Source organism: Hypanus sabinus, chromosome 31, assembly GCF_030144855.1.
Source record: "Hypanus sabinus isolate sHypSab1 chromosome 31, sHypSab1.hap1, whole genome shotgun sequence".
In the NCBI taxonomy this organism is placed as follows: Eukaryota; Metazoa; Chordata; class Chondrichthyes; order Myliobatiformes; family Dasyatidae; genus Hypanus; species Hypanus sabinus.
This window is the reverse complement of record NC_082736.1, coordinates 2474185-2500141: the sequence shown is the minus strand read 5'-3', so window position 1 is coordinate 2500141 and position 25957 is coordinate 2474185. Positions and strand designations below refer to the sequence as shown.

General features: G+C 49.0%; 1 protein-coding gene across 3 annotated transcripts in view; it reads left to right on the top strand.

Annotated features, from left to right (window-relative positions):
* Positions 1 to 25957, top strand: part of LOC132383728 (pyruvate carboxylase, mitochondrial-like) — a 950497-nt gene that overhangs the window by 130047 nt on the left and 794493 nt on the right. For all 3 annotated transcript variants that reach the window (XM_059954922.1, XM_059954921.1, XM_059954923.1), the window contains exons 6-7: positions 553 to 670; positions 8558 to 8709. In XM_059954922.1, the coding sequence (XP_059810905.1) occupies positions 553 to 670; positions 8558 to 8709 (270 nt within the window). The remainder of the gene's footprint in view (positions 1 to 552; positions 671 to 8557; positions 8710 to 25957) is intronic.

Sequence of the window (25957 nt, the reverse complement as noted above, 5' to 3'; positions counted from 1 at the left end):
CCTCACTACAGGAAGGATGTGGAAACCATAGAAAGGGTGTAGAGGAGATTTACAAGGATGTTGCCTGGATTGGGGAGCATGCCTTATGAGAATGGGTTGAGTGAATTCTCCTTTTCTCCTTGGAGTGACGGAGGATGAGGGGTGACCTGATAGAGGTGTATAAGACGATGAGGGGCATTGATCGTGTGGATAGCCAGGGGCTTTTTCCCGGGGCTGAAATGGCTAACACGAGGAGGCACAGTTTTCAGGTGCTGGGGAGCAGGTGTCAGGGGTAAGTTTTTCACACAGAGACTGGTGAGTGCGTGGAATGGGCTGCCAGCAGCGACGGTGGTGGAGGCGGCTACGATCGGGTCTTTTAAGAGACTCTTAGCTAGGTACATGGAGCTTAGAAAAAGACAGGGCTAAGCAGCGGGTAATTCTAGGCAGTCTCTAGGGTGGGTTACAGGGTCAGCACAACATTGTGGGCCGAAGGGCCTGTAATGTGCTGTCGATTTTCTATGTTCTTCAATACGCTCTGCGTTTTAAATTTTCTGCCGTCGTTGTTTTCTGCAGGAGCTGGAGGAGAACTACCAGCGTGCTTACTCTGAGGCCCTGTCTGCTTTTGGAAATGGAGCCCTGTTCATCGAGAGGTTCATCGAGAGGCCGAGACACATTGAAGTACAGATACTCGGTAAGTCTGCCTCAGGGACAAAGAACTGCCCAGCGTTATTGAGAGAGGAGGTTTTCATCCACACTCCCAGTCAGAGAATGGGGGAGTTGGGGGTGATTATTTGGAACCGAGGATGTTGAACTCTGTGCCCCTGAAAGCTGTGAAGGCTGGACCACTGTCGTGTGTTGAAGAGGAAGCAGATAGATGAATGCTCTGGACATCCAGCATCGAAGGCCATAGGATATAGAAGCAGGGTGAGGCCATTCAGCCCATTGAGTCTGCTCTGTCATTCTGTCATGGCTGATTTATTATTCCTCTCAGCCCCATTCTCCTCTCCCTGACGTCCTTACAAATCAAGAACCTTTCAGCCTCTGCCCAGAGTCTCCCGGGGACTTACATCAGCATGAAGTGCATCCGGCTGCAGCTCCTGGAAGACCGTGTTCGGGATCTGGAGTGGCAGCTGAATAACCTTCGGCTTGTACGGGAGAGTGAGGAGATCATTGATCAGAGTTACAGGGAAGTGGTCACCCTGAAGTTGCAGGAGGCGAGTAGCTTGGGGAGAAGAGGGGAGTGGTAGCATTAGGGGGCTCAATAGTCAGGGGAGCACAGAAATTTGGAAAACCTCCAACACAATACAGGCCCTTCGGTCCACAAAGTTGTGCTGAAAATGGCCCTACCTTAGAAATTACCAGGCTTACCCATAGCCCTCTATTTTACTAAGCTTAGTGTACCTATCTGAAAGTCTCATAAAAGACCCTATCGTATCCACCTCAATTACCGTTGCCAGCAGCCCATTCCACGCATTCACCACTCTCTGAGTGAAAAACTTACCCCTGATATCTCCACTGTACCTACTCCCCAGCACCTTAAACCTGTGTCCTCTTGTGGCAACCATTTCAGCCCTGGGAAAAAGCCTCTGACTAGCCACATGATCAATGCCTCTCATCATCTTGTACACCTCTATCAGGCCACCTCTCATCCTCCGTCACTCTAAGGAGAAAGGGCTGAGTTCACTCAACCTATTCTCATAAGGCCTGCTCTCCAATCCAGGCAACATCCTTGTAAATCTCCTCTGCACCCTTTCTATGGTTTCCACATCCTTCCTGTAGTGAGGCGACCAGAACTGAGCACAGTACTCCAAGTGGGGTCTGACCAGGGTCCTATATAGCTGCAACATTACCTCTCGGCTCCTAAATTCAATTCCACGATTGATGAAGGCCAATACACCATATACCTTCTTAATCACAGAGTTAACCTGTGCAGCTGCTTTGAGCGTCCTATGGACTCGGACCCCAAGATCCCTCTGATCCTCCACACTACCAAGAGTCTTACCATTCTGTTATCAGGAGATTCTGTGGACGTGAACGGGTCACCCGAATGGGACCCTGCCTCCCTGGTGCCAGGGTCGGGGACGTCTCGGATCACGTCCACAACATTCTGGGGAGGGAGGGGGAGTAGCCAGCTTCCTTGGTACATATTGGTGCCAATAACATGGGAAGGAAACGCCGGGGCCCTGAAGAGAGAAAATAGAGATCGAGGTAGAAAGCTGAGAAGCTGGCCCTCCGGGGTAGTAATTCCTGAACTTCTGCCTGTGCCACACGCCAGTGAGGGTAGAAACAGAATGATTTGGCAGATAAATACGTGGCTGAGAATTGGTGCAGGGGGCAGGGATTCAGGCTCTTGGATCATTGGGATCTCTTGTGGGGGAGGTATGACCTGTTCAAAAGTGACGGGTTGCACCTGAACCCAATGGGGACCAGTATTTGTTAGAGCTGTTGGGGAGGGTTTAAACTAATTTTGCAAATGATAGGACAAAAGTTTAGCCAGCAGGGTGATTATCAATGCATTAGGGATGCGGAATCGACAAGGACAGCAAATACAGTACTGGAAGTGTGATATCTCAGTGCACAGAGTAGAGGAAATAAGGTGCATGATCTTGTTGCTTTTTTACAGGTTGTTGGGTATGATGTTGTGGCCATCTTTGAATCGTGGCTGAAGGATGGTTGTGGTTGGGAGCTGAAAGTCCACGGTTACATGTTGTATCAGAGGGATAGGAAGGTAGGCTGATGTGGTTCTGCTGGTAAAGGATGGCCTTAAATCAGTAGAAGGATGTGACATAGGATCAGAAGATGTTGTGGGTTGAGTTAAGATACCACAAGACTAAAAAATTCCCTGATGGAGTTTATACAGGCTTCCCAACAGAAGCTGGGATGTGGGCCACAGATTACAACGGGAAATAGAAAAAGGCGAGTCAAGGGGCAATGTTGTGATAGTCACAGAAGTTTTCAACATGCAGGTCGACTAGGAAAATCAGTTTGCAAATGGATCTCAGGAGAGTGAGTTTGTTGAATGCCTAAGAAATGGCTTTTCAGAGCAGTTTGTCGTTGAGCCTACGAGGGGATCAGCTATACTGGATTGGGTGTTATGTGATGAACCGGGGGTGATTAGGGAGCTGAAGGTAAAGGAACCGTTAGGAGGCAGTGATCACAGTATCATTGAATTCAACTTCAAATTTGATGGGGAAAAGGTGAAGTCTGACATGGCAGGAGTAAAGGTAGTAACAGTGGTATGAGAGAGGAGTTGGTCAAAGTAAATTAGAAGGAGATGCTGGCAGGGCAGCAATGGTGAGAGTGTCCGAGAAAAATGAGGAAGGTGCAGGACAGGTGTATTCCAAAAATAAGTATTCAAATGACAAAATAGTACAACCATGGCTGACAAACTGATGTAAAAACAAGAGAGGGCATGCAACAAAGATGTTAGCCGGAAGCTTTTAAGAACCTACAGAGAGCAACTAAAAGAATCATTAGGAGGGAAAAGATGAAATATGAAAACAAGCTGGCAAACAATATCAAAATAGATAGTTAAAGCTTTTTCAAGGGTGTAAAAAATAAAAGAGAGATGAGAGTGGATAAAGGACTGCTAGAAAATGAAGCTGGAGAAATAATAGCGGGGGACAAGGAGATGGCAGATGAACTAAATCAGTGTTTTGCATCAGTCTTCACTGTGGAAGGCACTGGCTGTGTGTCAGATGTTGAAGGGTGTGAGGGTGTGGTTGCGTGAATGAAATCACCCTCCCTCAATTATCCAACCCGGAATACTCCCCATATGCTCAATATTTATATTCTGCATAATCCATGGCCGTCTCATCAGCTTTTTGAATCACTGCCGTTATCGTTCGCCAGTTACTCTCACCTCCTCCCGGTCACTGCCTCACTTGCCCTTTAAAAGAGTGGTGTATTTCTTCATTGTTGGCGCTCCGGACAGTTGCCCCCCATCCCCCACCCCAGGGCCATCCTGTCCCACATTCCTCAGGCACCTTGCTTTTACCAACATGTGTATATCTTTCGGGTGCATCTGGTGAATGTCAACCATTTCCTCAAGCTTACGGCAGAACTCTGAATTCCCACGGGTGACTTTAAGTGAGGGAAACTCAGACAAAATGCTCTGTTTCTCCCCGAGGGTGACGGGCTTATGGACGGTCGCAATCAAGGTCGAGGGCTGGCTTGGGTCATCAGGGTTCTCAACCTCAGTAGGTGCCATCCTGGCAGATCTATCTGGGTAAAACATCTCCCCGAATTACCGCCACACGAATTCTCACACTACGCACAATATAGAAGACGGATACCAGTTAACAGCGCAAATTTAAAAGCGCAGTCTGCCACTTTTGAGCACCTGATGCCTGCTGTACTCCTTTGCATCACACTTGTAAAAGTATCCACTGAAATGCAGCTCCCCGAATGAGTATACACGCCCCCACTCTGGCGTCCCCACCCTTCGCAGCTGGTCTCACCAAGTTAACATGCAAGGTTTCCTCACTTACATAAACACACACACCACTCTTGTAACTGCCAGTTCAGCTCTCTGCGTTCGTGATGCCCGTGTTCCTGTGAACAGATCCAAGTGTGGGTCCTCTTATTTGGAAAATACTCACCCACTAAGATCGCTGGCCACACGTGGGAAGGCATCCTACTCTTGACGCCAAATGTTGTTGCGTGAGTGAAATCACCGCAGAGAGTTACTGGTGGATCCAAAGCAGCTTTTTTACTCGACAAAACTAGATACAACAGGCATCGTACCGAGATGCTTTCGGTGGAAAGGTCTGCTGGCCCAGTGTGGGGCTCGATGTTTATTTGCTAGACTCAAAGGGCAACTCCATATTTACAAAGTATAGACAATGCTTTCTTTTGACACGACCTACAAACTTCACACCTTCTGGTTCACATTCATCCCACAGACGCCAGAAGCGTCTGGACTGGGATTCACAGCTTCTAGGAAATGCATTGTCCCAAATTAAATCCACAATACATTGTCAAGGAACAGAAGACTGGTAGCCAAAGTCGTTTGCTCAAACCCAAAAATCATTCTGACAAGGGAAGAGAGGTGAGTGCAGTTACGATTACAGGGGAGAAGTTGCTGAAAAACCCAAGTGTATGTAAGTCACCCGGACCAGATGAACTACCTCCTAGAGTTCTGAAAGAGGTAGCGGTAGAGATTGTGGAGGCATTAGTAATCATTGGACTCTGGCATGGTGCCAGAGGACTGGAAAATTGCAAATGTCACTCCACTCTTTAAGAAAGGAAATTATAGACCAATAAGCCTGACCTCAGTGGTCGGGAAGATGTTGGACTCAGTTGTTAAGGATGAGGTGATGGAGTACTTGGTGACACCGGACAAGGGAGGAAAAAGTCAGCATGGTTTCCTTAATGGAAGATCCTGCCTGATGAGCCTCTTGGAATTCTTTGAGGAGATTACACGCAGGATAGATAAAGGGGATGCAGTGGATGTTGTATATTTGGACTTTCAGAAGGCCTTTGACAAGGTGCCACACATGAGGCTGGTTAGCAAGTTAAGAGCCCATGGTATTGCAGGAAAGTTACTAACATGGTTAGAGCATTTGCTGATTGGTAGGAAGCTGTGAGTGGGAAAAGAAGCATCCTTTTCTGGTTGGCTGCCAGTGACTAGTGATGTTCCGCAGGGGTCGGTGTTGGGACCGCTGCCTTTTATGCTGTACATCAATGATTTAAACGATGGAATGGGCGGCTTTGTTGCCAAGTCTGCAGCTGATACGAAGATTGATGGAGGTAGTGTTGGAGAAGGACAGACAGATTCCGAGAATGTGCAAGGGAGTGGCAATTAGAATGCAATGTTGGAACATGCATGGTCATGCACTTTGGTAGTAGAAATAAATGTGCAGACTGTTTTCTAAATGGGGAGAAAATCCAAAAATCTGAGATGAAAAGGGACTTGGGAGTCCTTGTGTAGAACACCCGAAATGTTAACGTGCAGTTTGACTCATTGGTAAGGAAGGCAAAAGCAATGTTTGCATTCGTTTCAAGAGGACTGGAACACAAGAGCAGGGATGTGTTGCTGAGGCTTTATAAAGCACAGGCGAGGCCTCACCTTGATTATTATGAACAGTTTTGGGCCTCTCATCTAAGGTGAGATATGCTGGCACTGGAGGAGGTTCACAAGGATGATTCTGGGAATGAAAGGGTTATCTTACAAGGAACGTTTGATGGCCCTGGGTCTGTACTTGTAGGAATTTAGAAGGATGAGGGGGAATCTCATTAAAACCTTTCGAATGTTGAAAGGCCTAGACAGAGTAGATGTGGTAAGGATGGTGGGGAGTCTAGAACGAGAGGGCACAGCCTCAGGATAGAGTGGCGTCCCTTTAAAACAGAGCTGTGGAGAAATTTCTTGAGCCAGAGGGTGGTGAATCTGTGGAGGCCGGGTCGTTGGGTGTATTGAAGACGAAAATTGAGAGGTTCTTGAGTGGGCGCAGCATCAAAGGTTGTGGGGAGAAGGCTGGGGAGCGGGGCTGAGGAGGGCAAAAAAAGATCGGCCGTGATTGAATGGGGGAGCAGACTTAATGGGTCAAACGGCCTAATTCTGCTCCTATGTCTTATGGTCTAAATATACCGAATGACTTGGCTTCTACTGCCACCTGTGGCATTGAGTTCCACAGACTCACCAGTCTCTGGCTATTGAAATTACTTTTCACCTCTCTTCTGTTCTAAGGCTAGACTCTCCCACTGTAGGAAGCATCCTCTATCTAGGCCTTTCAATGTTCAATAACTTTCAATAAGCTTCCCCCTCATCCTTCTGACCTCCAGAAAGTACAGGCCCAGAGCCATCAAACACTCTTCACACGATAAACCTTTCATTCCTAGAGTTATTCTCATGCACCTCCTCTGGACCATCTCCAATGCCAGCACATCGTTTCGTAGATAAGGATCCCAAAAGGAGAATTGGATCAGCCGTGATCAGATTGGATAGAGCAGCCTAGAGGGGCCGAATGCCCGCGGCTGCTCCTGTATTGTTAAGTTGTCGCCATCTCTCAAGCTGACCCAGGTCGGTAATGGTAATGGAAGCTGATGTTACATCTATCTCCCACAGTCCAAGAGCAATCACACCATCCTCGCTTCTCCCTCCTGCGAAACTATCTGAGCGTTTCATGCTGATTGTAGTTTTACCTCTCAATCCATCATGAGAGGTTGAGAAAATCTTGTGACCTTGTCCTTTTCTGTCTGTCTGCACCCTCCGACGTCACACAGGATTCCCCAATTCTGCCCTCTACTAAGTTCACAGTTTCAGTCGTCGTCCCACTGGCTTCAGCCCTGGTCCTTAAACTAAAGAATTCTCTCCCGGAGCATCTCCAGCTCTGTCTCTTCCTCGAAGGGAGGGCTTCCCAACCTTTGTTATGCCATGGATCCTTACCACTAACTGACGAGCGCAGTCACTGCTCTTGGGGTAAAGACTGCCACATGCCTCTCGTCACGCACGGAATGGAGGTGGATTTCTCAGGAGTCCCGGTTTGAGCAGAAAGGTTTGTCCTGATTGACGAAGTAAATGGGATGAAAAAGAGGTCATGCACTGTGGGTGTAATCGCTTTCTGAACTGGCTAACTCAGCCAAAACAGGCCAAGTCTCCATGCTGGCTGGTGTCCAGCAAAGGTTTATCACAGCCACAGTTCCTTGGGACACCAGCCCCCACAGTTTTGTCCACCTTTGATCCTGCTAATACGGTTCTGTTCAAAAGTTTTTGGCACACATCTATAGCTAGGAGGCCTAAATCCTGTGCACAGTACTGTGGTAATTTTATATGTCACAGAAAAAAAAACAAATTTCCTGACGTGTGTGAGTGATGATAAACCTGATTCTGATCTGGGTCTCTATTGTGGACTGAGAGTGGGAAGGGGGCAGGGAGAGGGGAATCATGGTTGGGAAAAGGGGAAGGGAGAGGGGAGGGAGCGGGAAGCACCAGAGGGACATTCTGTAATGATCAATAAACCAGTTGTCTGGAATCAAATGTCCTTGCCTGGTGTCTCAGAGCTGGGTATGTCTGCACCCACCCCTGACACTCCTTCTCTGCCCCCTGTCCCACACCCCTCCCGCGGCGCCCCACCCTCACCATTCCCAATATCCTTTGCTCCCGCCAGATTTACAAACTCGCTCTCCACTCCATGTTGACAAATACAGTACTGAGTAAAAGTCACCCTAGCTTATATATATGTGCCAAAGTTTTGCATGGTACTGTATTTAAAATGGAGACTGATAGGTTTTGCTGAGTCAGGGCATCAAAGGTTACGGAGAGAAGGCAGAAGGATGGAATTGAACAGGATAATAAAGGGGCCATGATGGAATAGCAGTACCGAGTCACTGGGTCGAGAGGCTTAAAATTGCTCTTTTTTCTGATGGTCGGATGGTCTTACAGGCGTGGCGCATAATCCACTAACCGCGGAGCTGTACTTTTATCATGCCGCCAGTGAGACTGTGTGTTCGAGTGAGCCAGTCGAGCATGAAGAGTGGTGTAGCAGGTCTCCATTCTGGCAGGGTCACCCTGCTGTCAGACTGCAACATCATACAGTTGTCTTTCCGCCTGACCGTTGGAACCCCCTTCCCTCTCCAGGTGATAAGTACGGGAATGTGGTCCACCTGTACGAGAGGGACTGCTCCATCCAGCGGCGCCACCAGAAGGTAGTGGAGATCGCGCCCGCGGCCCAGCTGGACCAGCAGCTCAGGGACCGGCTCACCTCCGACGCCGTCAAATTGGCCAAACGGGTAAGCGCTTGAGATTCAGTATAGATGCTCAAGGATTGTCGCCTCTGTGCTCCAGCTGCCTGATCTGCTACCTTGCAGTTCCAGTGATTGGCTTTATTTCAGTTCTCGGGTCCTTTCTGTTTCCCATTTTCACTCTCTCCCTGTGACTGTATAGGGTTTCCCCTGTTCCCTGGTTTGTAGGTCCAAAGGACATTTTTCATTAAATTATGTCTGCACCACACTACTTTATAAAAGTCTTAGGCACGTACATGTAGCTAGGGTGCCTAGGACATTTGCACAGGACTGTAGTGATTTTATGTATCGCACTGTACTGCTGTCACAAAAAAAACAAATTTCATGACATATGTGAATGATGATAAACCTGATTTGGATCTGGGTCTCTATTGTGGACTGAGAGTGGGAAGGGGGCAGGGAGAGGGGAATCATGGTTGGGAAAAGGGGAAGGGAGAGGGGAGGGAGCGGGAAGCACCAGAGAGACATTCTGTAATGATCAATAAACCAGTTGTCTGGAATCAAATGTCCTTGCCTGGTGTCTCAGAGCTGGGTATGTCTGCATCCACCCCTGACACTCCTTCTCTGCCCCCTGTCCCACACCCCTCCCACAGCTTTCCACTCTCACCATTCCTAACATCCTTTGCTCCTGCTAGATTTACAAACTCGCTCTCCACTCCATGTTGACAAATACAGTACTGTGCAAAAGTCTCAGGCACCCTGGCTGTACATATTTATGTGCCTCAAGACTTTTGCACAGGGCTGTATCTCACGGTCTCTGAATATCGCAGCTCATAATGTGTCAGCAGACTGGTTTTACACTGTAATTTGTATATTAATGCTTTGTGGAGGAAACATTTGCATTAATCCATTTTGAGGCATTGTGGCTCAGCCTCAGGTCCCACACCACCAGGTTCAAGAACAGTTAATACCTGTTTGATGGCTCTGGGCCTGTACAAAGTACAATATCTCACACTTGTCTGTATTAAACTCCATCTGCCATTTTTCCAGCCGGTCCAGATCCCTCTGCAAGTTCCAGTGTTCATTGGAAGAATCAGAGTTTACTTACCCTAACATTTGGCGTGAAATTTGTTGTTTTATGGCAGCAGACAAATACAGTACTGTGCAAAAATCTTAGGCACCCTAACTGTATATATGTTTTCGCTCAGTACAGTAGTTGCTTAGTGGGTTGTCGTTTGCATGTTGGTTGCTCGTCCGCCCTGTTGAATGTGGTCTGCGACATTCCACTGATTCCCTTTGTATGCCCGCAAGAAACTGAAACTCCACGTTCTATGTATGGCTACCTATATGTACTTCGATAATAAAGAGTCAACATTTTGGGCCGAGACGCTCACCTTCTGCATGAACATAACACTGAAGTGCACGTAGATAGCATTCACGGCTCAACCCTCACCAAGCCTCTTTGTCACTGCCTCAAAACACTCGATTGTGTTTGTTCGGCACGACCTAGCCTACACAAGGCCATGCTGACCGTCCCTAAGCAGGACACACCTTTCCAAACATGCATAAATTCTCAGCCTCATGATGAAATGACTGTGGGCCGTCGCACTGCAGCCTCTCTCCCACCACTGCCCACAGCCCTGTGTTTGAGCTGCATCGTGCCTGCTGAATACCTTTAAAGATTAAGAGCATTAATGATAAGTTCAAAGTGAATTTATTATCGAAGTACATTTATGTCACCATGTACAGGCCCCAGATTCATCTTCCAGCAGGCATCCTCGGTAAATCCGTTACAGAATAATAGAATAAGGAGAGGAAGCTTGTGCAGGCTTTAGGAAGCTCAAATCAAATCTAGAGGCATTGATGATGTTGATAATCAGAGGCTTTTTCCCAGAGCTGAAATGGCTAGCATGAGAAGACACAGTTTGAAGGTGCTGGGGAGTACGTACAGAGGAGAAGTCAGGGGTAAGTTTTTTACTCAGAGAGTGGTGAGCGCGTGGAATGGGCTGCCGGTGGCAGTGGTGGAGGCGGATATGATAGGGTCTTTTAAGAGGCTCCTGGATAGATACATGGAGCTTAGTAAAATAGAGGGCTATGGATAAGCCTAGGTGATTTCTGAACCTGTTCAGCACAGCATTGTGGGCCGAAGGGCCTGTATTGTGCTGTAGGGTTTCTGTGTTTCTGATCACACCCAACAGGAGGGGCTAACAACCAGTGTGCAAAAGACAAAAAACAGTGCCAATACAAAGAAAAATAAATAAATAAATAAATAACAGTAAATAAATAATTCAGCAATAAATACCGAGAACATGAGATGAAGAGTCCTTGAAACTGAGTCAGTTGGATTGGGAACATTTCAATAATGGGACAATTGAGATTGAGTGAAGTTATCCCCTCTGGTTCAGGAACCTGATGGTTGAGGGGTGATAACTGTCCCTGAACCTGGTGGTGTGGGACCTGAGGCTCCTGTACCTCCTTCCCGATGGAATCAGTTCAGAGTTGAGGTTATCCTCACTGGTTCAGGCGCCTGATGGTTGAGGGGTAATAACTGCTCCTGAACCTGGTGGTGTGGGTCCTGAGGCTCCTGTACCTCCTTCCCAATGGAATCAGTTCAGAGTTGAGGTTATCCTCACTGGTTCAGGAGCCTGATGGTTGAGGGGTAATAACTGTTCCTGAACCTGGTGGTGTGGGACCTGAGGCTCCTGTACCTCCTTCCCAATGGAATCAGTTCAGAGTTGAGGTTATCCTCACTGGTTCGGGAGCCTGATGGTTGAGGGGTGATAACTGTTCCTGAACCTGGTGGTGTGGGTCCTGAGGCTCCTGTACCTCCTTCCCAATGGAATCATTTCAGAGTGAGGGTATCCTCACTCGTTCAGGAGCCTGATGGTTGAGGGGTAATAACTGTTCCTGAACCTGGTGGTGTGGGACCTGAGGCTCTTGTACCTCCTTCCTGATGGCAGCAGCGTGAAGAGAGCATGTCCTTGGTTTGGGGTCTGTGATAATGGATGCTGCTTTCCTGCGACAATGCTTCATGTAGATATGCTCAGTGGTGGGAAGGGCTTTGCCCGGGATGGACTGGGTGTATCCACTACTGTCTGTAGGATTTTCCACTCAAAAGCATTGGTTTTCCCATACCAGTCCATGATGCAATCAGTCAATATTCTCTTCAGTACACATCTGTAGAGGTTTATCAAAGGTTTACGTGTCACGCCGAATCTTCATAGCTCTGCCGTGCTTTCTTGTAATCGTACTTTATTGCTGGGCCCAGGATACCTCCTGGGTAAGAAAATCGAAGAACTTAAATTAGCTGACCCTCTCAACCTCTGATCCCCCGATGAGGACTGTCTCATCGACCTCTGGTTTCCTTCTCCTGCAGTCAATAATCAGCTCCTGGGTCTTGCTGACATTGAGTGAGAGGTTGTTGTGGCGCCGCTCAGCCAGATTTTCAGTCTGCCTCCTGTATGCTGATTCCTCACCACCTTGATGCCGTCAGTGATGTGGTGTTGTCATCAGACTTAAATATGGCGTTAGAGCTGTGCTTAGCCACTCAGTGATAAGTATTAAGTGAGCAGAGCAGGGTTGAAGCTCACAGCATTGAGGTGTGCCCATGCTGATGGAGATCGTCAAGCTGTTGTTGCCAATCCGAACTGATGGGGGTCTACGAGTGAGGAAATCGAGGATCCGGTTGCACAAGGAGGTACTGAGGCCAAGGTCTTGGAGTTTATCGATTGGTTTTAAGGGGATGGAAGTATTGAATGTTGAGCTGCAGTTGATAAAGAGCATGCTGATGTCTGCATCTTTGCTGTCCAGATGTTCCAGGGTTGAGTGTAGAGCTGCTGCCGAGCTGTTGTGCCAGTCGGCAGGTTGGAACAGATCCAGGTTGCTTCTCAAACAGATGCTGATATCTTTCCGCCAGCACCCTTTCTCACTGTGGCTGTGAGGACGACGGTCACTGAGACAAGGCACCAGCATCACTGAAGCCTGCTTGAAGCAGGTGGGAGCCTCGGACTGAGTACTGAAGATCTCAGTGAACACTCCAGCCAAGTTATCCGCACAGCTCTTTGCTGTTTGATCGGGTTCCCCATCTGGGCCGATGCTGTCTGTGGGTTCACAATCCTAAAATGTAGCTCTCACGTCGACCCCAGAGACTGAAATCTCTGTGTCATCCGAGGGAGTTTGTGGGTGAGCGCAGAAGGCATTGAGCTCACCTGCCAGCGAAGTCACCTACCTGGCTTGCTTTCAACTTGTAGGAAGTGATAACATTTTAATCCGGCCACGGCTGCCCAGCTTCCTTCAGTGATTTAAGTTTAGTCCGGAGTTGCCACTTTGCCCGTGAGGTGGCTTTCCGGAGATCGTACCTGGATCTCTTGATTCCAGAAATTGTCTGCCTGGGGCCTGTGTTTGCGCAACCAGGACTTGTGGTCTGTACCAGCTGCCCATGGCTTTACGTGACCCTGTTCACGGTGGGGGGGGGGGGCAGGTGCTAAGCAGGAGCTACAAGGGTGACCTGCAGGCCAGCAGAGGGAAAGAGCACCCTACACTGTGGCGACCCACATTCTGCGCAGGCGAACCGGCTCACAAATAGCCAGCGCGCGGGGGGGGGGGGGGGGGGAGACTTTGGTAATGCACCTCTGACGTCATTTCCGCCCGGAGCAGGCGGGCACTAGGGATTAAGTGCCAGTGCCGCGATGTTTGAATAAACTGGTCTCGAAACGACTTACTGACTGCGTGTCATTATTTCAGCGCTTGTGTGTGGATGCATCTCCACCGAGCCAACCCACAATACGCAGGAGGAGGATTTTGTTGTAAATTTACCCCTTATCCAAAATGCTTAGGGCTAGAAGTGCTTCAGATTTTGGAATATATAATGAAATAGCTAGGGATCGCCATCATTTCCGGATCCGATTTTATGTGCTACTGATAAGCAGTCTTTGTCTTACACTTCAGTTCCACCTGGTGTCAGAGAATGTATACAGTGTACAACCTGAAATTCTTACTCTTCACAGACATCCTCAAAACAGAAGGAAACCCCAGAGAACGAATGTTAGAACCCCAAAGCCCCTCTCCCCTCCCACACAGGTATCGCCTGACTCAGTGACAGGGTCAGCCCCTGCCACACGCCATGCAGGCAACAGCAAAGTGACCACCATCAAAATCCTTCAAAAAAAGCCCCTGTTCATTGCAGCACTTTGATATCTTGCTAATGAAGGGGAGAGAGGTATTGCTCGTGCCACAGCGAGACGTGGGAGAGAGGAACAGCGCCCTGTTTCGATGACACACTCATGCCGACATTGCTGTTTCGGTGATCCGACCTCCTGTCAGTGACACTGGCGTGGAGTTGGGTCGGACAAAGGGCGGCACCCTGAGGCCGACGTCTTCCAGGCGGCTCCTGCAGGTATCGAAAACACTAAGCTGCTCGACGAGCTCCAACAGCTGGAAACAACAAACCACCGCAGTTTAATTGTAGCTGTGGATCGCAGACTCCGGTAGGACTCCAGCCATCTTGAAAAGAGAAAAGAGGCATTACAGAGAAGAATTTAAACTGTTCCACAGATGAACTGAAAGAAATTGCCCTCTGGCGCCATCTTCAGCTCTTCTGTCCTTGTTCAGAACATGAATAGTACTCTGCAGAAGTCTGAGGTACTTGTCTGCACCTCAGGTGCCTAAGACCTTTACACAGCACTGTATTTGTCAACGTGGAGCGGAGAGTGAGTTTGTAAATCTGGCGGGAGGAAAGGATGTTGGGAATGGTGAGGGTGGAGCGCCGTGGGAGGGGTGTGGGACAGGGGACAGAGAAGGAGTTCCAGGGGTGGATACAGACACACCCAGCCCTGAGACACCAGGCAAGGTCAGTTAGTTTATTCTGAACAATTGGTTTATTGATCATTCCAGAATGCAGCTTGGAAACAGGCCGTTCGGCCCAGCTTATCCATGCTGACCAGTGAGCACATTAACCGTAGCCTCCTCTGCCAAATGCTTATCCTGACACTTCGTAAGTTCCAAGTTTTTCCTCAGAGCGAAATTTGTCAAGAACATGTCTGAGAGGAGACCTGAAAGAGGTCATTAAGAGGCACAGACAGCCAGAATCTTTTCTCCAGGGTAGAAATGCCCGGCACCGGAGAACATGAGGGGAGAAGTTTAAGGGTAATTTGAGGGTCAAGCTTATCTTTTGAACAGCGAGTGGGAGGTGCCCAGAACGGGTACCCTGGGTAGTCATGGAAACTGACAGTGTCGTGGAGTTCGAGGCAAATGGACAGACAGGAATGGTCAGAGTGAGGATCAGGTTTAACATCACTGGCAACAGCAACACATTGCAGTACAGAATAAAACCTGAAGTACAGTAGGTGTATAAAGGTAGTGAGGTGGTGTTCATGGATTCAATGTTCATTCAGAAATCTGATGGCCAAAGGGGGAGAAGCTGTTCCTGAATTGCTGAGTGTGTGTCTTCAGGCTCCTGTACCCCCTCCCTGATGGCAGAGGGGAAGAAGCTGTTCCTGAATCGTTGAGTGTGTGTCTTCAGGCTCCTGTACCTCCTCCCTGATGGCAGAGGGGAAGAAGCTGTTCCTGAATCGTTGAGTGTGTGTCTTCAGGCTCCTGTACCTCCTCCCTGATGGCAGAGGGGAAGAAGCTGTTCCTGAATCGCTGAGTGTGTGTCTTCAGGCTCCTGTACCTCCTCCCTGATGGCAGAGGGGGAGAAGCTGTTCCTGAATCGTTGAGTGTGTGTCTTCAGGCTCCTGTACCTCCTCCCTGATGGCAGAGGGGAAGAAGCTGTTCCTGAATCGTTGAGTGTGTGTCTTCAGGCTCCTGTACCTCCTCCCTGATGGCAGAGGGGAAGAAGCTGTTCCTGAATCGTTGAGTGTGTGTCTTCAGGCTCCTGTACCTCCTCCCTGATGGCAGAGGAGAAGAAGCTGTTCCTGAATCGTTGAGTGTGTGTCTTCAGGCTCCTGTACCTCCTCCCTGATGGTAGCAGTGAGAAGAGGGCATGTCCTGGGTGAGAGGGGTCCTTCATGATGGATGGATGCTGACTTTAAGCCTCTGCCCTCGGTTCATAGACATCTCTTCAACAAGGAAGAGTCTCTTACTGCCGATCCTGGCTGTGCCTCGCACAATTTTTCACACCTCTGTCAGGTTTCCTGTTGTCTCCTCTGCTCCAAGTAAACTAAACCCAGCCAACCCAGTCTCGTCGAGCCATGGAGGATTCTCCACCTCGCCGTGGTGAGTTCCCGAGATCCCGCCAGCGATGCTGCTTACCTCCTGGTGGGGTCGCCTATGGCAGTAAGGGCAAGGGGGAGGACCTAGTCAAGCAGCGGTCTGACCAAGACCTTCCTGGAAGAGCCGAGGAAGGTGATGACACAAGGGAGGCTGCAGCGGTGAAGGGTCATCACTGGACGCTGACCCCGATCTGTCAAGGACCATGTGGCGGCTGCCCGTCACGTGGAGCGAAGTCACGCACAGGCCATCTATGAGAGGAATGTCCCAGGTTGGCTCCACAGCCTCCCGAACACCCAATAATAGACAGCTACTGAAGAGAGCATCATGCTCGACTCGATTGCTCGCACTTCTGCTGCAGTGGGACAGCACTGAACCGGGCCCATCGGCCCATTTAGTCTGTGCCAACCTGCTTAGCCTAGTCCCTTTTACCTGCACCCAGACCATAGCCCTTTGTACCCTTCCCGACCACAGAGCGATTCAAACCTCGCTACAAGCTCGTTCCTGAAGAAGACCCCCCCTCAGATTTGCCTTTCACCCTAAACCCTTTTGCCAGCCTTCCGCTGTCTCCTCAGGATTGAAATCTTGTATCCCAGGCCCAGAGTTAGGTTTTCTGGTAAAGGAGTAAGAAACTGGGGCCTTCGAGCCGGGTGGGAGGTGGAGAGAGTCAGGAGCATTAATTCCCGTGGCATCGTTGGTGGATCTGTCCTGGGAAAAGGACACAAGTGCCATCACAAACAAGGAATGACAACGCCTCTAGTTTCTCAGATGTTTACGCAGATTTGGACTGTATCTCAAACTGAGAAACGTCTCTCTGTATGTGGCGGAGAGTATATTGACTGGTATGGAAACACCGATGCCCTTGAACGAGAAGCCTACCAAAAGTGGTGGATGCGGCCCAGTCACAGGAAAAGACCTCACCACCAGTGAACACCAGGAGTGCTGCCACGAGCAAATGGCATCCATTATCAATGATCACACACCCACACCCTCACACCTCAAAACTCCTCCACACCCCACACCCATACCCCCAACCCCCACACCTCCACACCCCCAAACCCTCAAACCCCAAGGAAGGAGGTACAGGAGCCTCAGGACCCACACCACCAGGTTCAGGAACAGTTATTACCCCTCAACCATCAGGCTCCTGAACCAGTGAGGATAACCTCAACTCTGAACTGATTCCATCGGGAAGGAGGTACAGGAGCCTCAGGCCCCACACCACCAGGGTCAGGAACAGTTATTACCCCTCAACCATCAGGCTCCTGAACCAGTGAGGATAACCTCAACTCTGAACTGATTCCATCGGGAAGGAGGTACAGGAGCCTCAGGTCCCACACCACCAGGTTCAGGAACAGTTATTACCTCTCAACCATCAGGCTCATGAACCTGTGAGGATAACCTCAACTCTGAACTGATCCATCGGGAAGGAGGTACAGGAGCCTCAGGTCCCACACCACCAGGTTCAGGAACAATTATTACCTCTCAACCATCAGGCTCCTGAACCAGTGAAGATAACCTCAACTCTGAACTGATTCCATCGGGAAGGAGGTACAGGAGCCTCAGGTCCCACACCACCAGGTTCAGGAACAGTTATTACCCCCAACCATCAGGCTCCTGAAGCAGTGAGGATAACCTCAACTCTGAACTGATTCCATCGGGAAGGAGGTACAGGAGCCTCAGGTCCCACACCACCAGGTTCAGGAACAGTTATTACCCCTCAACCATCAGGCTCCTGAACCAGTGAGGATAACTTCACTCACCTCAATTCTCAACTGATTCCACGAACTATGAACTCACTTTCGAGAACTTTGCAACTTATGTTCTCAGCATTATTTATTTGTTTTTTATTTCTAGTTTGTCTTCTGTTGCACATATTAGTTGCTGGTCAGTCTTTGTATTTAGTTTTTCGTTGTCTATAGTATTTTTGTTTTACTGTGAATTTCTCTCTCTCACTCTCACTCTCGTGCGCCAAGGCCTTATAGCTATATATAGCCAAGGCCCTTCATCAGGACTTTTGTCCAGCACTGTACTTTAATAATAAGTTTACTTTGATCTTTTTGTGCCTGGGATGGAGTAGGTTTCAATGTGGTGGAATAAACTGGTGCCGATATACAGTTGCAAGAAAAAGTTTGTGAATCCTTTGCAGTTAGCTGGTTTTCTGCATTCATTACTCATAAAATGTGGCCTGATCTTCATCTAACAATAATAGACAAACACAATTTAGCTCAGCTAATAACACACAAACAATTGTGCTTCTTCTGGTCAACACTGAGTACACCATTTAAACAATCATAGTCTGGGTTCAGTGGAGTATGTGAACCAGACAACTGTTTGTGAGTTATTATTTTGGGCAGATTGTGCTTGTCTGTGGCGACCCACTTTCTGTGCAGGCAAACCAGCTCACAAGTAGCCACAAGTAGCCAGCACGCGGGGGGAGACTTTGGTAATGCACCCCTGACGTTATTTCCGCCCGGAGAGGGTGAGCACTAGGGATTAAATGCCAGCGCCGTGAAGTTTGAATAAACTAGTCTCAAAACGACTTACCGACTGCGTGTCATTATTTCAGCGCTGTGTAGCACATCGCTACATGGCTATGATTGTGACTTAGAGGAAGATGGGACCACATTTGATGAGTAATGAATGAGTAATAAACAGGCCATTACAAAGGGTTCACAAGCTTTTCATTGCAACTGTAAGTGGCTGGTTGAGGGTCAGGGCAGACTCCGTAGGCCGAAGGGCCTGGTTACTACACTGTGCTCTTCACCTTTATATTTCAAATAATTATTTTTCCAGGTGCTTTTTCTAGTTAGTGTAAAGGAGATTTGTAGTTTGGATTTGCCTTAAGGCGGTTGGTGCCTTTGCTTAAAACTCTGCACATTTTCTTCTTTATCTGCCTGTCATCTGTTGCTTGTGCTGCTGATACCAGGGGCTGCTCCACTCTGTGTGTTAGCCCAGGCAGGATCACAGCAGAATAACTCATTAAAGTGTTCATTAAGATTATGCTTGAAGGAATCCAATTAATTTTCAGTTTAATCACAGCACAAAACCAAATTCAAAGTGGAATTTTGTTTGAATTTTTAAGAGTACTTACTTAAGAGAAAAAAGATTGTAGTTTTTATAATATCTCATCTCAAAGTGCTCAGCACTCTGAACGGACTCAGGAATTGAAAGCCGGTCTGGCAAGTGTGGTGTGTGAGTTGACTCCAGCGTTGTTCAGTTTGTTGGGCTTGCACAGGCAGGTACCTGCCAGCCCGTCACCTGCAGCCTATTTAAACCCGGCTCTTATCCACAGCCCTTGAATCAGCCAGCCTCAACCAATTGTCCCCAGCCCTCAGTTACCCTGTTGCCTTGTCGTGTTCTCTCTTGTTTTGTGGCCCCTCGTGGACAGTTATTTTGCAATGTCGCAGTCGAATGATCTCTGCTGCTATGCTTTTGGCTCAAGTCTCCTGTATATTTCCTGACACTGTTGTCAAGGCAACAATTGAATGGACTGTAAGTATGGAGAATAACTAAATCCGGGAGTCATGTCATTGGCCAGACGGTCGCTATTCATTTGCAAGTGAGGAGGTCAGGGATTGTTGTTGTCAATGGTTTTTTCTGCGAGTGAGTGGTTGGGGATGCGTTGCTGTTGTTACTGTCCTTTATTTCTGTGAGTGAGAGGATCGGGGATTATATTGATGCTGTTTTTTTCTGCGGAGGAAGGGGTCGGGGCTTTTCATTGTTGCTGTTTTCCCTGTGGGGAGGGGATGGGGGATTCTGGGGTCGGTGAATTTTGTTTCCTTTTCCTTTCGTGTGTGTTATCTGGAGAAGAATTTCAGAGTTGTAGTTACATGTATACTTTGACAATAAAGTGAACCTTTGCACTTGGAGTATTACGTGGAGTTATGAAGGTCTCATTAAGCTGGAAAGGGCTTTGCAAAGTTCAGACCAGGACTGGGGGGCTTGAGTTAAATGGAGAGGCTGGGCCGGCTGGGGCTGTTCTCCCTGAGTGAGGGAGGTGGGGTGGGGTGGGGCCTTATAGGGGTTTATGAAATCATGAAGGCTGTAGAGAAGATGGTTAGTCACTGTCTTTCTTGCCAGGGAGGAGGGGCGGTTTAGAACTGTAGGGTACAATTTTAAAATGAGAGGGGAAATGGTAACTTAATCACGTAGCGGGTGCTGGGTATATGGAATGAGCTGCAAGAGGGAGGTGCATTTACAACTTATAAACAAGATTTAGGTGGGTTAACGGATAGAAAAGGTTTTGAGAAAAGTGTGTAGAGGATATGGCCCAGTTCATCACGGGTAAAGCCCACCCCACCACTGAGCACATTTACGAGGGACGTTGTCACAAGAAAGCAGCACTCATCATCAGGGACCCCCACCACCCAGGCCCCGCTCTCTTCTCACGGCTGCCATCAGGAAGGAGGTACAGGAGCCTCAGGTCCCACACCACCAGGTACAGGACAGTTATTACCCCTCAACCATCAGGCTCCTGAACCAGTGAGGATAACCTCAACTCTGAACTGATTCCATCGGGAAGGAGGTACAGGAGCCTCAGGTCCCACACCACCAGGTTCAGGAACAGTTATTACCCTTCAACCATCAGGCTCCTGAACCAGTGAGGATAACCTCAACTCTGAACTGATTCCATCGGGAAGGAGGTACAGGAGCCTCAGGTCCCACACCACCAGGTTCAGGAACAGTTATTACCCCTCAACCATCAGGCTCCTGAACCAGTGAGGATAACCTCAACTCTGAACTGATTCCATCGGGAAGGAGGTACAGGAGCCTCAGGTCCCACACCACCAGGTTCAGGAACAGTTATTACCCTTCAACCATCAGGCTCCTGAACCAGAGGGGATAACCTCAACTCTCAACTGATTCCATCGGGAAGGAGGTACAGGAGCCTCAGGTCCCACACCACCAGGTTCAGGAACAGTTATTGCCCCTCAACCATCAGGATCCTGAACCAGTGAGGATAACCTCAACTCTGAACTGATTCCATCGGGAAGGAGGTACAGGAGCCTCAGGTCCCACACCACCAGGTTCAGGAACAGTTATTACCCCTCAACCATCAGGCTGCTGAACCAGTGAGGATAACTTCACTCAACTTCCATCGCCCCATTACTGAAATGTTCCCATAACCTGTAGACTCACTTTCAAGGACTCTTCATCTCATTTTCCTGATACTTAACTTCTTATTTATTGATTTCAATTATTTCTTTCTTTTTGCGTTGTCACAGTTTGTTGCCTTTTGTACATCGTAGTACGCGGAGTTGGTGTCGTCTTTCGCTCATTCTGTTATGCTTGGGGGATTTATTGAGTAAGCCTGGAAGAATATGAATCACAGAGTTGTACTTGGTGACATAAGACCAGAAGATTCAGGTGATCTGGACGATCGAGTCTGCTGCACCATTCAATCATGGCTGATCCTTGACATTTGTACTTCGATAATAAATTTACCCTGAGCTTTTAACTTCACTTTCCCCATCACTGAACTGTTCCCACAACTTCGGGACTCACTTGCAAGGACTCTACATCTCACGTTTTCGATATTTACTGCTTATTTGATTATGGTTATTGTTTATTTCATTTTATATTTTCACAGTCTGTTGTCATTTGCACACTGGTTGAACACCACAGTTAGCGCAGCCTTTCAGTCATTCTGATAATGAATTCAGTGCGTATGTCCACAGGAAAGTGAATCTCAGGGTTGTCCAGTGACATAATAAATTCAGGTTGGGCTTTTGAGCTGTGAAATGCAGGATTGTGAGACTAGCGGAGGCAGGCACCTGGGTCAACACGGCTGTGTGGGCCAAAGGGCCAGTTTCCATTCCGTATAACTCTACGACAGCATGGCTCGGGCAAACACTTCCTCAAGGTGAGTTCTTCAAATCCAGACAGGAGCTAAGCAGGTCAGGCAGCAAATATGGAAGGAATTAAACCTCCAATGTCTCGGGCCGAGACCCTTCATCAAGACAGGATGATGACTCAGAACGACAACGGCCTGTTCCCCTCCGGAGATGCTGCCTGACCTGCTGAGTTACTACAGTGTTTTGTGTGCGTTGCTGTCCCCGTTAGCCTGTCCCGTGCACAGCCATGCTGTGACAGAAAGACACCTTTAGTGCTGAGCAAACGAGTTCGGCACATATTCTGTAAACCAATGATGCTCATGAAAATAGAAGTTTCTAAGTTTCAAAGGCTTATCACAGCACGTCTATATCAGCACGATTGGAGGGTGTATTGGATAGTGAGGAAGGGCTTATCACAGCACGTCTATATCAGCACGATTGGAGGGTGCAGTGGGCAGTGAGGAAGGGCTTATCACAGCACGTCTATATCAGCACGATTGGAGGGTGTAGTGGGCAGTGAGGAAGGGCTTATCACAGTACGTATAAATCAGCACGATAGGAGGGTGTATTGGGCAGTGAGGAAGGGCTTATCACAGCACGTCTATATCAGCACGATTGGAGGGTGCAGTGGACAGTGAGGAGGGGCTCATCACAGCACGTCTATATCAGCACGATTGGAGGGTGCAGTGGACAGTGAGGAGGGGCTCATCACAGCACGTCTATATCAGCACGATTGGAGGGTGCAGTGGGCAGTGAGGAACGGCTTAGCACAGCACGTCTATATCAGCACGATTGGAGGGTGCAGTGGGCAGTGAGGAAGGGCTTATCACAGCACGTCTATATCAGCACGATTGGAGTGTGCAGTGGGCAGTGAGGAAGGGGTTATCACAGCACGTCTATATCAGCACGATTGGAGGGTGCAGTGGGCAGTGAGGAAGGGCTTATCACAGCACGTCTATATCAGCACGATTGGAGGGTGTAGTGGGCAGTGAGGAGGGGCTTATCACAGCACGTCTATATCAGCACGATTGGAGGGTGCAGGGGGCAGTGAGGAGGGGCTTATCACAGCACGTCTATATCAGCACGATTGGAGGGTGTAGTGGGCAGTGAGGAAGGGCTTATCACAGCACGTCTATATCAGCACGATTGGAGTGTGCAGTGGGCAGTGAGGAAGGGCTTATCACAGCACGTCTATATCAGCACGATTGGAGGGTGCAGTGGGCAGTGAGGAAGGGCTTATCACAGCACGTCTATATCAGCAGGATTGGAGGGGGTATTGGGCAGTGAGGAAGGGCTTATCACAGCACGTCTATACCAGCACGATTGGAGGGTGTATTGGATAGTGAGGAAGGGCTTATCACAGCACGTCTATATCAGCACGATTGGAGGGTGTAGTGGGCAGTGAGGAAGGGGTTATCACAGCACGTCTATATCAGCACGATTGGAGGGTGCAGGGGGCAGTGAGGAAGGGCTTATCACAGCACGTCTATATCAGCACGATTGGAGGGGGTATTGGGCAGTGAGGAAGGGCTTATCACAGCACGTCTATACCAGCACGATTGGAGGGTGTATTGGATAGTGAGGAAGGGCTTATCACAGCACGTCTATATCAGCACGATTGGAGGGTGTAGTGGGCAGTGAGGAAGGGGTTATCACAGCACGTCTATATCAGCACGATTGGAGGGTGCAGGGGGCAGTGAGGAGGGGCTTATCACAGCACGTCTATATCAGCACGATTGGAGGGTGCAGGGGGCAGTGAGGAGGGGCTTATCACAGCACGTCTATATCAGCACGATTGGAGGGTGCAGTGGGCAGTGAGGAAGGGCTTATCACAGCACGTCTATATCAGCACGATTGGAGGGTGTATTGGATAGTGAGGAAGGGCTTATCACAGCACGTCTATATCAGCACGATTGGAGGGTGCAGGGGGCAGTGAGGAAGGGCTTATCACAGCACGTCTGTATCAGCACGATTGGAGGGTGTATTGGATAGTGAGGAAGGGCTTATCACAGCACGTCTATATCAGCACGATTGGAGGGTGCAGGGGGCAGTGAGGAGGGGCTTATCACAGCACGTCTATATCAGCACGATTGGAGGGTGCAGTGGGCAGTGAGGAAGGGCTTATCACAGCACGTCTATATCAGCACGATTGGAGGGTGTATTGGATAGTGAGGAAGGGCTTATCACAGCACGTCTATATCAGCACGATTGGAGGGTGCAGGGGGCAGTGAGGAAGGGCTTATCACAGCACGTCTGTATCAGCACGATTGGAGGGTGCAGTGGGCAGTGAGGAAGGGCTTATCACAGCACGTCTATATCAGCACGATTGGAGTGTGCAGTGGGCAGTGAGGAGGGGCTTATCACAGCACGTCTATATCAGCACGATTGGAGGGTGTATTGGGGAGTGAGGAAGGGCTTATCGCAGCACGTCTATATCAGCACGATTGGAGGGTGTAGTGGGTAGTGAGGAAGGGCTTATCACAGCACGTCTATATCAGCACGATTGGAGGGTGTATTGGGGAGTGAGGAAGGGCTTATCGCAGCACGTCTATATCAGCACGTTTGGAGGGTGCAGTGGGCAGTGAGGAGGGGCTTATCACAGCACGTCTATATCAGCACGATTGGAGGGTGTAGTGGGTAGTGAGGAAGGGCTTATCACAGCACGTCTATATCAGCACGATTGGAGGGTGTATTGGGGAGTGAGGAAGGGCTTATCGCAGCACGTCTATATCAGCACGATTGGAGGGTGCAGTGGGCAGTGAGGAGGGGCTTATCACAGCACGTCTATATCAGCACGATTGGAGGGTGCAGTGGGCAGTGAGGAAGGGCTTATCACAGCACGTCTATATCAGCACGATTGGAGGGTGCAGGGGGCAGTGAGGAAGGGCTTATCACAGCACGTCTATATCAGCACGATTGGAGGGTGCCGTGGGCAGTGAGGAAGGGCTTATCACAGCACGTCTATATCAGCATGATTGGAGGGTGTAGTGGGCAGTGAGGAAGGGGTTATCACAGCACGTCTATATCAGCACGATTTGAGGGTGTAGTGGGCAGTGAGGAAGGGCTTATCACAGCACGTCTATATCAGCACGATTGGAGGGTGTAGTGGGCAGTGAGGAAGGGGTTATCACAGCACGTCTATATCAGCACGATTTGAGGGTGTAGTGGGCAGTGAGGAAGGGCTTATCACAGCACGTCTATATCAGCACGATTGGAGGGTGCAGTGGGCAGTGAGGAAGGGCTTATCACAGCACGTCTATATCAGCACGATTGGAGGGTGTAGTGGGCAGTGAGGAAGGGGTTATCACAGCACGTCTATATCAGCACGATTGGAGGGTGCAGTGGGCAGTGAGGAAGGGGTTATCACAGCACGTCTATATCAGCACGATTGGAGGGTGTAGTGGGCAGTGAGGAAGGGCTTAGCACAGCACGTCTATATCAGCACGATTGGAGGGTGTAGTGGGCAGTGAGGAAGGGGTTATCACAGCACGTCTATATCAGCACGATTGGAGGGTGCAGTGGGCAGTGAGGAAGGGGTTATCACAGCACGTCTATATCAGCACGATTGGAGGGTGCAGTGGGCAGTGAGGAAGGGCTTATCACAGCACGTCTATATCAGCACGATTGGAGGGTGTATTGGATAGTGAGGAAGGGCTTATCACAGCACGTCTATATCAGCACGATTGGAGGGTGCAGTGGACAGTGAGGAAGGGCTTATCTCAGCACGTCTATATCAGCACGATTGGAGGGGGTATTGGGCAGTGAGGAAGGGCTTATCACAGCACGTCAATATCTGTACGATTGGAGGGTGCAGTGGGCTGTGAGGTAGGGTTTCAGGGCTTGCATCAGCTGGAAAAATGGGCTGAGAAATGGCAGATGGAATTTAATGCCGACACGTGCGAGGTTTTGCATTTCCGTGGGACCACTCAGGCTGGTTCTTACACAGTGAACGAAGGGCAAGACCCTGAGGAGTCCGGTAGAGTAGAGAGATCTGACCATATAGGTACATAATTCATTGAAAGGGCATCACAGAAAGAAAGCTTTTGTTACGTTGGCCTTCATAAATCAGTTTTTGAGTACGGAAGATGGGCTTTTATGTTGAAGTTGTATAAGATGCTGTTGAGGCCAAATTTGGAGTATTTTGTGCACTTTTGGTCACCGAATTACAGGAAAGATGTGAGGCTTAAGGAGCACAGAGAAAATTTACAGGGATGATGCGGGCCTGGAGGAAAGGTCGAATGGGTTAGGAC